General features: G+C 39.1%; 2 protein-coding genes and 1 long non-coding RNA gene across 4 annotated transcripts in view; all 3 read right to left on the minus strand.

Moving 5' to 3' along the window:
• The window catches only part of ebf2 (EBF transcription factor 2), a 29,579-nt gene extending 28,712 nt beyond the window's left edge, over window positions 1-867 (minus strand). Inside the window, exon 1 of one of the 2 annotated variants that reach the window (XM_079873009.1) lies at window positions 339-867. In XM_079873009.1, the coding sequence (XP_079729135.1) occupies window positions 339-472 (134 nt within the window). In that variant the 5' untranslated portion in view covers window positions 473-867. The remainder of the gene's footprint in view (window positions 1-338) is intronic. The other variant, XM_079873008.1, reaches the window with a different exon arrangement.
• LOC307159391 (uncharacterized protein) overlaps window positions 1-14,885 on the minus strand; it is a 216,538-nt gene that overhangs the window by 91,303 nt on the left and 110,350 nt on the right. The window lies entirely within an intron of this gene.
• LOC307158808 lies at window positions 6,892-7,797 on the minus strand. Its single transcript, XR_013821284.1, has 2 exons — window positions 7,684-7,797; window positions 6,892-7,055 (listed from the first exon to the last, which is right to left on the minus strand). It is a non-coding gene; the product is annotated as an uncharacterized lncRNA (long non-coding RNA).

The following is a 14,885-nucleotide window of genomic DNA, read 5'->3' on the forward strand; positions in this document are numbered from 1 at the left end:
AAAACAAAAGTTAACTGATAGTTCGTGGTTGACGTCTACTACTAGCATACTAATAATAATAGGCTGCACTAACAACCGCACGTGGGGAAAAACATTTTGACAAACTCACGCAATTGTTTTTAGGCTAATAGTTTAATCATTTTAATCCTACATGTATGCTCTGTTCTTTTGGAAATAGTTTAACATTTGTGTAGTAGCCTATGCGTGTTATTTGGGCTAAATTCACTCAGATGACAGAACTGTCAATAAAGAAATGTTCTTTAGGTGGTGTTTTTGTATGTAAAAGACTTTCACTGATAAAAAGATTTTAGTGTGCATCAATGCAGACTAAAGCCTACCTCTGTGCCGCTATGTTTGCATCAATAACTCCGACATTCCGCACCCAAGACCGAACAGAATCCATTTCTTCTTCAAAAGTTGTCACTTTCAATTCGGTGATGGTTCTTGTCGAGTGATCTTGACTCCCAAACATTTACCACAAAATTGGAATGACAAGGTAACCCTCTTGTGCAAAACTTAAACAGCAAACAGTCAAAATAATCAGAAGATTCTCTTGATGACTCAGTTGAACGATTTCCCAGAATTTTGGAACACCGAGATTCTCCGAAAGGACCGTGATGTCCTCCGTGGTTCTTTTTTGGAAGGTTTTTTTTTTTTTTTTTTTTTTTTTTGGAAACTTGCTTTCTTGGCGTAGGCTAGGTTATCCTTTTTCGAGACCCATTCAAAGACGTCCACTCGCTCACCTGTTCTACGAGAAGAACATTCACTTCCCAAACACTTCCCAAATAAACCCACTCAGGATAAGAGTTAAAACATCCACGAGATGCTCTGAAGAGGTGCGGTGCTCTGCCGATTACCCTGTTAACTGGTGAGGGTGGGGATGGAGCCCGTTTAAAACCATAAGACCGTGGTGATGCTGCGAGAGTCTGTTGGGACCTATAGTATGAATGGGTTGCAGAGCTCGAAAAAGAGGAGGGGCAAATCCGTATTTGGAGAAGTGAAAGGTCCCCCTTTTTTTATGGCGTTTTTGCAGTCTGACTATATTCAAAGAACATCGCTTACCAAATTAAAAAGTCATTTTTTTGACGTAGGGGTCTGATTTCAGACTTCTTGCAGTTAATTACTGTTTGTTGGAATAGCATATTCAAAAGACATCGCATAGCCTACCATTGACTAAAATCATGACACATCTTTGGACAATCAAATTTCAAGAAATTTCCGTGATTTTTTCTTCTTCATGGATTTCAAGAATTACAGGTCTATAATCTATTAAACAGCCTAAAGCATATAGGACTTTTTTTTTAATTATTTATTTATTTAGGCTATTATACATTTAAAATATGTAAGTAGCCTAAATGTAGGCTATCTGTTACAAAGAAAAAACGAATCGCAAATGAGTTTGAAAGACTGACATCTGCGGGTAGAAAGCAGCAGACGGGCAAAACAATGAGATTTTTCGAAACTTTTTTTTAGACCATTTCCTCTCTGTAAGAAGAAGCTTTTCCATCTTTTCTTGCTACTGGATAGGGTTATTGTCTGTGCGTGGGGCTCAAATAACTAAACAATGAATGTGAGCCCCCCCACCAAACACACATGCACACACACACACACACCACCACCCGGCTTATACCAACCATCTGCCAGCACGCCTCGAGTCAGCTGTTCAGCCTATTATGTGACCTGTTGCGGAATCCATGCGCTCTCTGCAACATAGCCCACTCACCGTTTCCTAAATCACTATCCACACCACTTGTATTTCATATGTTATATCAAATTTCATAGTTGTTTGTTTTGTAATCGATAATAAATATTTCGTAACTCATTTATTTCCTTTAAGAAAAAAAGAAAAAGAAAAAAAACCCGGCCTCACTGGATAGCAGATGTTTTACGCGTGAATGTGATTAACCCCCAATCGCAATTTCGGACGAATAGGCTAGGCTACTTACGATGTGATTAGTATGAAAATGTATGATTTGTATGTAAAAAGTATATATCCATCATCCCTATAGCTACACCAAGATTACCCCTCAGCAGAACGTACGAAAAAAACGAAACGAAAATGAATTTAATAGATTAAATTTGCGTGAGTATGTATACGCGCATCACCGAATCAGCAAGGCCTATTTATCGAACTCCGTTCATTTACTTGGCCTAAAACACAATATCATATCAAGAAATCATTTTTGGGCTAGGCCTAGTGAATTTCCTAAGATAATAAAAAAAGACGTGATTTATAAACAATCCTTCATTTCCACATTGGTTATTTTATCTTTAGATATAGGCTACTAATTACTTTATTATTATTATAAAGCCTATATTAGGCCCTACATTCAAATAGCCTAATGTTCTGCCAGCAGGTTCAGCAGAGCATTAACTTTGTGCATAATATGGCTATGCAAGAACAGCAACATTTGTAGAACTGGCTCAGTCTAAATTAGGCTATTATTTTACGGAACTTGGTTTAAGACCAATAAATACTTTTTGTTTAATATTTAGGTCTTCTTAATGTGATCAATGCGTCATTTTCTGAGAAGACCTATCGGAACACGCCCCTTTGAAGAGGAGAATGGTGCGCAACCAATCAACAAGATTCATTTCAAAAACATTTCAACGTGTTGTGAAAGAATAATGTATGTATCAATAATTTTGTTTATGTTTTTCGACACGTGTCCCATCGTTGGCAGTCAAGTGTCAAATGCTCGACACGTCCCTGAAATAAACTGAAGATATTTTTGTGCAATTGAGCCAGCGTATAAGGTGGTAAAATTTGTTAGCAAATGTCATGTCTCGAGAAGAACAAAAATAGCGTCATTTAATAGCCTACCAAAATTTTAAACAGGCAGCTGTAAAATCCAGTTATTTTACCATTCAGAAACGTTATTCTTGATTAATAAGGCGATGTATAGCTACTGCATGCAAGTGATTCTTCTGGTTGGATTTGTCAATTTTTTCTTAACGACCTAACCCAATCATTTATAGCCAATTTTAAGAACTATCAAATATTCAGACAAAATCCACTTTCCGTGTTCATTTTCCCGATTTTTAGAAGGCCGAAATTCTCCGAAATAGGCCGTGATGTTTAACCGATAAGTAAGTTGCATAGCCTACTTGTACATTAGGACTGACTTAGTCCTAAATTACATAATATCTTGTTCCCTGGTGTGAAAAAAAAAAAAAAAAACATTTGAAAAAAAAAAATGGGCAAAAACGACCGGGGCAGTATAGGCCTTCAAGACTAACTTTAAGACTAACAGTAAGTGTCTGGAAGCAGTTGCAGTTCAGCATCTGTGAGGTCAAACAAACAGGACTGACACATCCTTGAAATGCCCCATATAGCCTACAGTGGATCTGAAGATGGCCAAATCAGGCTGGGCCTATAGGTAGCTAACTGCTCTAACGAAATCCAAATTTTGAGTAGTTTTTATTGTACCGTTTTTAATTGGCCTTTAAACTTATTTGGGACAATGCACTGAGCCGCCATTGAGACATGCACCGGCCCATATCATTATAAGGGCGCGTTAAAGCGAACAGAAGGACTGCATATAGGTAGGCCTATAACGAAATCCAATTTTTGAACAATTTGTTTTGCACCAATCTTTTTTTTATGAAGCCTTGAACTTGGCATATGGGACAATAGATAAGTTATGTCACTGACTCGCAGTAGCCTAAGGAAAAAGTGCCAGTCAGAACTGTCACATGGTGATAAAATTATGGCCCAGGTTAAACAACCACAAGCTCCGCTTCCTACACCTCCTCTTTTCCGAGTCTCTCCTCCAGAAGCCTGCGATCGGTGTGTGAGCGGCGCCTCGTGGTACAATCACATAGAGGCACACAATCACTTTCCAGAATGTTTTCGTGGTGATGGAATGATCTTCCCAACCCTATCCGGACAGCCGAATCTGAAAGAAGCCTATTAAAGAAGCAAAAAACTCATCTCATATGAGCACTTAACTGCACGCCCTCCTCCAAAAAAATTCTTAAGACGAATCGCTGTCGCTACTCATTTGTAAGCTTTGGATAAAAACGATGTTGAATAAATGACTATTTAAATAAAAATAACTATTTTTTAAAGGCTATGCTTTCACTTATTTATTCGTTTTCATTTGGTTTATTTAATTTATTTTCACATCAAATGTTGTCAAGCCAGTCCAAAGAAAATAAACGTGTCCCAAATTTCAGGCAAGGAGAGAGGGATGTTACAGACATAGGCCACTATTTTTGGTAATGCCTAAAATTAACTTCGCTCTCATCCTATACGACCAAACTCATTTTATTACATTTATCAATAGCAGACAAATAATATACAAAATAATATAGCTAAAAGTCAGCATAAAGTAGCCAATGGTGAACTGTTTGCAAGCTTTCGCTGACTGCGCGCCCACGCTCGCTTCTGAAACGATATATGGGCATTTAGAAAAAAACAACTCTAAACCAGTGTTTTCCAACCCTATGTCAACAGTACACATTTTCGAACTCTTTAATCAAACACACCTTATTCAACTCAGCAGCTCGTTAGTAGAAACCCAAATAGATGAGTCAGATGAAGGAGACATCCAAAATGTGTAGGCCTATATGTTGTTGTGTCTCCAGCTGTAAACCATCTGAGAGAACGTTTACATTAAAAAAGATTGTTTGTTCAGAGAACTTTGCCAGAACCTTAACCAAAGTTCTGAGAATGTTCCCTGTCCACTGCTCTGATCGCCGCTTTACTGTTCACTGTTCTGAACTCTCTGCACTACATATATAAATTGTGCATTTTGGACCCCGTGTTACACTCCTGCTGCAATCTAAAACATGAGTTAATGTCTCCCGAAATAACTGCACAGTTGTAAGAACAAATGGATGCCTGCCTACATACTAGTGGCAGCTCTCTACTGTAATAAAGGTGATGATACACAGGGCAACTTTTTGAGCAATGTTGCTGGGCAATGTTGCTGTCAATGGTCAACCAGATGAGACACAGGGCCCACGACCGATCTAAATTATCCAGATAGAAATGTATTACCAATTTTCAATGGGAAAGTGCCCAAGCAACAATCGCTCGGCAAGATTGCCCAGCAACATTTCTCAAAAAGTTGCCCTGTGTATCATCACCTTTTGTCTATGTCATTCTTTGGATAAGAGCAGTTTGCTGTGCCACTCCAGCCCCATTAGTTCCCCTCTACACCTTATTAAAAATTGGCAACAGACATTGTGGGCCCTTTTGAGACTGCTGTTTGAGATTGTCACGCTCACTGACTATGGTCTATTAGGGACAAAAGTTGACCCTTACAACTAGGCTACCTTTTCTATAATGGAAAGAAATGGCATGCATCACATATCATATACTGTTTATATTGTCTATCATTGAGTGTTTTCTCACATTTATTTACTATTCCGTACTATTCCGTACTGTTTAGTGTATTATTACATATATGTGAAATTGTTTATTCAATAACAAATGTGATGCTCTTTATTACTATTTCATGCACTTTATCGACTACAGAAAGAATGAATTTAACTAAGAGGGGAATATGTGATGTCCTTACATTCGCCACTAGATGGAACTCTTGTTTGTGGTTAGTTGTTGGGTAAGAGAACGCTGAATGTGTAGGTTGATGCCAAGTCTGTGCGTGTTACAAAGTTAGTTCTGAGCACTCATCACATTGTTAAAAAATGAGGATTCTTTAGTGTTTCTTGTCTACATACTATGCTACAAAATAAATTAGCTGTAGGCCTATACCAAAATGTTATTTGCATTCAGAATAGGTCCAGATAGACTTAGAGATACTTAATTGAATGGCAAATTTTACATGTATCTTATATAATTTTTCCTTAAGGCTCAAATGATGGAATTTCCTATTGGCACTTTTCTAATAAACTGTTTCTACTATCTACTTATAAGTTTTGTTTCTATTTTCCATTTTCAATATTTGTCTATGTGTATATGTTTCTGCATATACAGTATAATATAAAACTGGAGCGTATCTATCCCTGCATCCTAATGTGCATCAGTCCACCCTAAATAGTAGGCTACATGAGATTAGAACAAGAGAATCATGGTATGTTAAAAAGTGTATGCCAAATGTCCTGTCTGTTAGGTTGTCAAAAATGCGGATCTGTGCACACTCTAACAGCTGATATTGCCCACAACAAACCATTGCCCTTTGGAGAAGGAATCAGTTCAGAACTACAAACGTGAATAAAAAGACCTACAACTATGGTGGATATGTGTATGTGTATCTGAAACCGCCCCCAATACCCTCAAATATGGCAGTATTTGAGAGGACAGCCATTTGTAGTGGTGTCCGAAACCATAGTGGACGTTATAGAGTGCACTCATTCTATCCCACAGCCGATGTTGACGACAACCAATGTCATCAACAACTTCAGTGGCTTCATGTCTCCGGTTGTCAGTCAGATATAATGGAGAATGATGATGACTGTTGAGGCAAAGGTGTGGTCCACCAAAGAGACTTGAAAAGCAGGCACCGCCAGCGTGTCTTTTGGTGGGGGTTGAAGTGGACCAGTACCTTCCCTTGGACTGGCTCCCGGTATGGATGAAAATGAAGGCCACATAGTGGATGATGCAGGAGTAAACACCATCCCCCACAATGATGAATCCTTGTGGAGGATACAGAGCCTCTCTGTATATCCTGCTGTTCTTCAGGACTTTTGTATCATGGAGAGAACCTGAATATCCCAAAAAAAGTTAAGGAATCTGCCCTTCCCATCACATACTGCCTGCATCTGAAGGGCAGAGCTTCCCATTGATGTAGTCCTGGCCAGTGTGCGCAGTGTAGTCTTGATTCGGACATGACTTCCATCTATGGCACCCACACACTGGTCAAGGCCAACATTGTTAAGCTCTTGGACAGTCGGCAACTTGCTGGAATCTTTATGATTCTTGTGTGAACCAGCCGCGCACAGAGGCTACTGGAACCTGAAAGGCCCCAGGACAGAAAGTACCAGGACATGGTAATCAATATAGTTATGTGGTGTCCACAACCATGTGGCAACATCATTATTAAGGCGTCCAGAGAGACCCGGCTCAGTTTGAAGTCCACCTTCAGGTCCTGCTTACCATCAAAGTATAATTTTAGCACAGGTACAGTAACATTTATTTCTATATAGATTGCAGTACAATTGGAACACTGAAACATTCTACCCTGTGCAACAGAACAGCTTTGATGAGAGTTCAGTTTGGATGGCCTTTCTTTTTTGTGTATCATTTTGCTGTCCAGGTGAATTTTTAAACAAACTTGTATCAACTGTAACAATAATACTGTAATGAGATGAATCATTGACTCAGACGATTCGTTCAAAAAATCTGAATCGTGTTGAAGAGGAACTGTTCTGGTTTTTTTTTTTTTTTTTTGGAACTTTAGTTGGCAAAATTGACAATGCTGTGTCTAAAACTTACTTACTGTTTATTGAACTGTTGTATAAATGAGTATCATACTTAAAAAAAAAAAGGTAGTATTCTTGCTCATGATTTCGCTTTATATCATGTTAAACACACACAAAAACAACTCACACTGTAAAGTCGTGTCTTGAAATTTGAGGGCTTTTTTTTTTTTTTTCATTTTGGTGGCGTTTCCAACCGTGCACGACGCTATTTTACGCCAACACACCAGACTAGCTCTCTTGTTGTTAAGCTTAATGGAGGGGTGTTGCTTAAGAGTGCGCAAACACGATAGTTACCTGGCTGTCTGTCACCAATGAAGGCAGGAGGTCAGTCAGGGAGATGTAGTAGATGTCCTGCAGGGCGCTGGTTGTTGTTGTTTCTTTGACAAGGCTCGCCTCGTGCGGTCTTGCAGAATCAGAACTTTTAACTGCAGTTGTCGGGCACATGCCTAAAGGTAGCCTACCCTCTAGCGGTTAAAAGACAAAACTGCATGCATTTTGCGGAAGAACATTGTTCTGATTGTGATTCGGCTCTGCGTGACTGCGCAAATGGTTCTTTCTCATAACTAAAAATAAGAGAGAGGTTTTGAACCTTTTGAACCTTTTGAACACTTTTCCCTATTCTTTGTCATTTGCTCATCAGAACGTCATCTCTTTGGTCGTGTGTCGGCCATATCAAAATTCTCAAGAATATAAAATTTTAACATTAGTCGTTGTCTAGGACATCTCTCATCTAGCTAACTTCCCTCTTCATGCTTCTCTCTAATCCACTCTCCACACCCCCCTTCATGTGCATGCCATGCGCACTAACCCCCCAACCCCCACCCCCAAATCATTCTTATCGGTTATTGGCTGGAACACTGTTTGTTATGTTTCGTGGTCCAGGCTGGGCCAGTTTGTTTTTCTTGCCGTTTGTGGAGCCTGGGCTGTCTACAGAGGAAGGCAAAACCAATAAGACCAGCTCAAGTCAAGGTATGAAAGAGGACCAGACATGTCAATGTTATTGGTATAGAGTATGTAGAATATGTAAAGTTTTGGTTTTAAAGTCTAATAAATAATAGTAATGTTCAACCATAAATTGAAAAACTACTTGAAGAGAATTCAGTAACATAATATACTTTAATTAAAATGTATTCAGATTTTTATTGACGTTTTTATGCTGTCTTTACAAGTCCTAACAAGGTGAAATTGCTTAAGGATAATAATTAAGAACGTCAACAATTATGACATTTTCCCAGTGGGCCCTTCAAGTCTGAAAATGAAAATGTTGTGCTAATCAGATGGCAAATTAATGAATTCTACATTTGAGCATGTATGGTTACTAAAGGGTTACCAAGCAACAAATAGATTGCCCCATTGATACACACATATGAATGAAACTTAATGTAAAACTAACTTAATGAATGTAAACTTAACTTAATGAAACTTATTTGGGGTATGTTTTGAAAAGTTGAACTATTTTTAATTTAACACTTAAACAGAGAACAGAACATTCCTGCATGTGCTCACTGACCGACAACTGAGAAAGCAGAATGCACCAATTAGACCAGTCTGAAAGCCCCAAAAACTCGCTTCATAATTTACAGCAAGCTTAGCTGCAGCAATATTAGTGTCTAGTAATATATACAGTTATCAATCTTTTATTAATAGTATTTCATTAAAACCATCTTTTGGTTATATCATTTCCCTCTTTAGATCAGACTTCTCAGCATGTCACCAGTACCAGTGAGGCCGAAGTCCTCAGCGTTGCAGAGGAACCTGGTCATGCTGAAGTTGATGACGAGTGGAGTGATGACGCCTTCCAGGACTTAGTCGGAGATTCGTCAGAATGGGGTGCCGACATCCTCAACTCTTTGAGCTGTATCTTCTCGGACTTTAGTGTCAATACCCTCCAAACTCCAGTCTGTGTTGCGACTGACTTGAGTGTTGATGTCCTCCAATCTACAGTCTGTTCTACATCCGACTATAGCGTTCCAGTCCGAGATGTGGCCTACTATAGAGCAAATATCCCTCGAGTTCCAGTCCGTGAAGTGGTCTACTATAGAGCAAATATCCCTCGAGTTCCAGTCCGTGAAGTGGCAGACTGCAGTGTGGACGTTCCCCAAGTCCCAGTCAGTACCACATCAGCTCCAGGCTTGGATGTGGCTGACTGTTGTGTTGATGTCCCTCAAGTTCCAGTCTGTGCAATATCAGACTGTAGAGATGATGTCCCTCAAGTTACAGTCTGTGCCACATCAGCTCCAGGCTTGGATGTGGCTGACTTCTGTGTTGATGTCCCTCAAGTTCCAGTCTGTGCAATATCAGACTGTAGAGATGATGTCCCTCAAGTTCCAGTCTGTGCAATATCAGACTGTAGAGATGATGTCCCTCAATTTACAGTCTGTGGCACGTCAGACTGTAGAGTCAACGTCCCCCATGTCGGACCGACAGGGGACACTGTATCACCTCAGTTGAAGCAACTGGAGGTTAATGAGATTATTGGTAAGTTGACTGTCATGGCTCCAACATAACACAATACAGACAAATTTTTGATATTATATCTATCTTTACTAATGTCAACTCCTATTTTTCTTTTAACAGATGTCGGTTTCTCCAGCTATGAAATCGGCAGGAAGCTTGGTGAAGGAGGCTTTGGAAGCATTTATGCGGGGTTTCGCTTGAAAGATGGCCTTGAGGTATCACTTATTTTCTTACATTATTTATCTATCAAAGGCATAGTTTACACTGTCAGTGAAATGTGACCCAATTCTGATTTTTTGCTCACGTGTGACGGAGATCGGATGTGTTCTATGACCGTGTAAATGGAGATCAGTTTCAGGCCTCGTTCATATGTGGAAATAAATCAGATATAAATCAGATATGTGCCAATGCGACTGTCATGCAAACTTAAATTTTCTAAGGCATTATTTACATCTCCGCGGTTTAATGATGAGAGCAACCCCGACTCGCATCTGCGAAGGGTCGAAACGTTGTGTCGTCATAGGAGAGGAATGTGGACAAATGTTGACACAACTCACAACATATTAAAGGTTGGCTTGCTCATCCTAAAATTTCGGACTGACCGCTCCTCGTTAAAGCCAATATTTTAAACACAATATACTCCCACGAGTCCTGAGATCTCTCTCGCACTCAATAACTGAAGCATGAGCACAGGCTGCAATGATGGCTCTTTTCGTCCTCCTCCGCCTCAAAATCATGGTGATGTTTGGCGAGCTTCGCATCGCAGAGCTAGCATCAAGCATATTTCGTGTTTGTCCATCTGTGCAAGAGAATTTAACCCTTTAAGCATGCGCAATGTTTCAGATAGTATGGCAAGTGTAAACACATGAATCGGATATGGGTCACAACTGAAAGAACATGTAAACGGACTCTGAAAAAGATCGAATATAGGCAACAAATCAGAATTGGGCATCAAGACCTGCAGTGTAAACGAGGCCAAAGTGTTCTTGCCCTATCTTATACTCGAATCATTCTCTTTCTTTTCAAGCGTTCTCAGTGTATCTTATGTTCACTACTTAGAGCACTTGACCTCTCAGACCTGTTTAAATTGTTAGACATGCTCTACATTATTAGAATTTAAATTCATGAAATTGAACGTGTCTGTTCAAGGTTAATGACTGAAATGATATGAACTCTGCACACACATTGTAAATAATTCTAACACAAATCCATTTTTTGTTTTGTTGATCAGAGCCAGAACAATACATCATGGTTCTAGAGCTGCCTACACCCTGTGAGGACTTTCTAGAATTTCTAGACCGCCACGAAGGCGACATCGAAGAGAAAGTAGCAAAGGCTATCATGAAGCAGGCAACACTCGCAGCTCAAGCATGCTGCCAACGTGGAGTGCTGCACCGCGACATAAAGCTGGAAAACCTGCTGATTAACCCGGACACCCTGGAAGTCAAACTGATTGACTTTGGGTGCGGCGAAATCCTGACCAATGCGGGATACACGTCCTTTACTGGTATGTATTATTCCTCAGAGCTATAAGGTGGATCTCAAACTTTGATGACGGGTCAGAAGCCGTTCGACTGGCATCATGTAATGGAATCCACCATTGTGAATCATTAGCATCAAATAATTTCTTGCATGCTAATGAATACCTAGTCAAAATGTTGCTTTAAAGGAGAACTCCGGTCAATTTTAACATTGAGCTCATTTTTTTGTACATTTGGAGTGCTGTCAGTACAGAGAACAACGACAAAAATCGGTGTTGCCTACACCGTGTTATCCTCTTTTTAAAATTTGCACCCTGTTGACTTCAATGGGGCAAGTTTTAAACCTGCTTTTAGCCTCTTAAGATCCTTGATGTGTCATTACAAGTGCACAGGTCATGTGAGTGATTCCTTCGGAGTGAACGCGGGTCAATCTGACTGCAGTAGATGTGAAAGATATGAATAAAAATGATATTTATTTAGCCAGCGCTCATACCTGTATTTACATCCTGTTTTCAGTCAAAGTCCATTGTAATCGATTGGCGAGTTCACGCGCATGATCATAGGTACTAAACCAATGTGCGTGAACTCGACAATCGATTACTATGGACTTTGACCGAAAACAGGATGTAAATGTGCACCGATTTTTGTCGTTGTTCTCTGTATTGACAGCACTCCAAATGTACAAAAAAATGAGCTCAATGTTAAAATTGACCGGAGTTCTCCTTTAAAGGGGTCATAGAATGAGAATTCAAATGTTCCTTGATCCTTTGACAGTTAAGAGTTTGTTATACTAAAAAAATTCCCTGTAAGTTTCAAAGCTCAAAACTTTCTTGTTATTCCAAAAACTGCTTTTATTGAAACCAAGGCCAGCAAATGACAGGATCTAAAAAGTGGAGACTTTAAAAAAAGTGGAGCGTTAGTGAACAGTGACATGAGAATGAGAAAAGATCGATACAGGATCAATACCATTACCTTCCAAACAATCCTAATGCTAGGATAGTGGGATTTTTTTCCAAACAATGTGAATGTCTCCGCAGTGCATTATTTGTTTGGATTCGGTGTATTTCACTGTGGATTATTTGGTAAATTTCGGCGCAGACTTTGCAAACTGACTTTTACGATATGGATCTGCCAGCAAAGTCACAAACATGTAAGAAGTCATGTTTATTCTAATGCCTGATCTGTGATCAGTGATTTCTGATGTAATTATTCAAGTTCAGATAGATTATCTCTCAAAATATCATTCAATACTGTTTATGCATCAGTAAATCGAGCCAGTGACAAACAATCAACTTCACGTCGTTTCTCTTAGTAGGATGAAAATAATCTTATTTAAACTGTGATTAAATTATATAAAGAAAGCTTATTTGGACACTTGCCAAAACTCGTTGAAATCAATCATCACAAAATCATGACGCTGTTACAATGTACAGTACAACAAAGCTCTTACTGTATTTACATCGTGTTTGCATTGTCATTTGGTGAAAGCCAGAGGTGTAATTTCATACGCGATTAACAGACTGTCTGTCATCTGCTCAATGCTCATCACTGCAACCTTTCATGTGATTTGAATAGATCATTATGATCAATACTTTTCACGATTCCTTAATCTCAATAGCTGTTATAGTAAAAACGTAGTAAACATTTTAGAGAGAGTTCCACATGTAATACTAGCTATTTCATATGCAAACATGTCAGCCAATCACAGCAGTGGGCGTTTACACTGAAGTCTCACAGCAGACACGCCCCTTAAAATAGAACGTTCAAATCAGAGGCTAAAATCAGGCTTGGAAAAATGCCTTTTATTTATAAATTATGACAATTTTTGATGTTAAAATCATACTAACATTATAAGGGCACCACAGGAAACATTATAAAATAATCCAGTCTATGACCCCTTTAATACAAACTTACAAATCAGACCAAATGTATTTTTTCCAGGCACAAAATGGTACCGGCCCCCTGAGTATGATTTAAGCGGCGAGTATCACGGGAAACCAGCGACAGTTTGGTCACTCGGGATAGTCTTGTTTGAGCTGCTGTGTGGGCAATTTCCAGAGTCAGAAGACTTGGACGAGCTCAATGATAACATCTGGATCAAAGATGGCTTGTCACAAGGTGAGATCTTAATTTCAGCAAAGGCCACTTGCAATTCTAAATCATACAAAATAGAACAAAGTAATTCAAATGGTTTTGTGGGTAATGCAGTAATATTTAGATCTTTCAGCTTTATCAAAGAGAGCGAGTGTGAAGTTTAAGATAGTAATAGGACTTCTCTTTTCTTTCTTCACAGAATTCTGCAATTTACTTTGCTCTCTCCTGCAAAGAAACCCAGAGAAACGGCTTGAATTGGACATTGTCTGTCTCCACAACTGGTTTAAATACTATTAGGACCGGACGGGCCGCCCCAGCTCCAGAACTCCCTGTCCCCACACACCAATACACACCCTGCATTGATGAGCGGGTATTATCCAGGTAGACACAACCTTATTTTAAAAAGAAGTCAAAGGGTGACCGAGCTTTTTCATTTGTGGCTCCCAAGTTGTGGAACAGTCTTCCCCCTCATATCCGGCTAGCTCAAAAAATAGAAATCTTTAAGACTCAACTTATCTTTTTAACTTAGCTTTTAGTTAAGGGTATTGTACATTGTAGATATAACTTATTTTCACTTAGTTTTCATTTAGTTTTATTTCTCTCTACACTGATCTCATTATACTGTTGTGTGAGGGGGTATGTCTAAGAGTGTAGTCATGCCTTCATCTGCTAGGCTTGATAAATATTTTTAAACATGTATGTTTTACTGTTTTTAGTTAACTGTGAAGCACTTTGGGCAACAACGTTGCTATTAAATGTGCTATATAAATAATTAAAGTTGAAGTTGAAGCTGTACATGCCCAAGAAGACCCTCTGGAAAAAAGATGGCTTGTCACAAGGTTAGATCTTCATTTCCACAAAGAGTACTTGTAATTATGTATCATACAAAAACAGAACAAAGTAACAAAAGATAGTCATGCGGATACTGCAGTAACTTGATTCTCGATCAAAGAGAGCATGTGTGAAGTTTAAGGTAATAATCAGATGTCTCCCAACTGTCTCCACAGAATGCTGCCATTTCATTGGCTTCTGTCCCCATACACCATTGCAGACGCTGCATTGATGTGCGGGTACTATCCAGGCAGACACGACCTGTACATGTCCAAGAAGACGCTGTGGAACAAAGATGGCTTGTCACAAGGTTAGATCTTCATTTACACAAAGATTACTTTTAATTATGTATCATAATTATGCAATTATTTAGCGTTGGAGTGCTTTAAGGTCTTTGGAAGGAGGTTTTTTTTCTGGGGTCAACCTCCATTCCTTTTACTGAGACAATGTGACCAAGGATCTTTTACTGTCGTTTAAAGAAATTACACTTCTTCATGTTAAGAGTAAGAGATGCCTGGTTGAGTTTCTGCAGTATAGTTGTATGTGTTCATTTAATGATCGTGAATAGATGATAATATAATCTATATATAAAAAACATAATTTGCCTCTCAATTCTGCCAGGACCTTCTCCAT

The sequence above is a fragment of the Squalius cephalus genome (genome assembly GCF_949319135.1).
Source record: "Squalius cephalus genome assembly, chromosome: 5".
NCBI lineage: Eukaryota > Metazoa > Chordata > Actinopteri > Cypriniformes > Leuciscidae > Squalius > Squalius cephalus.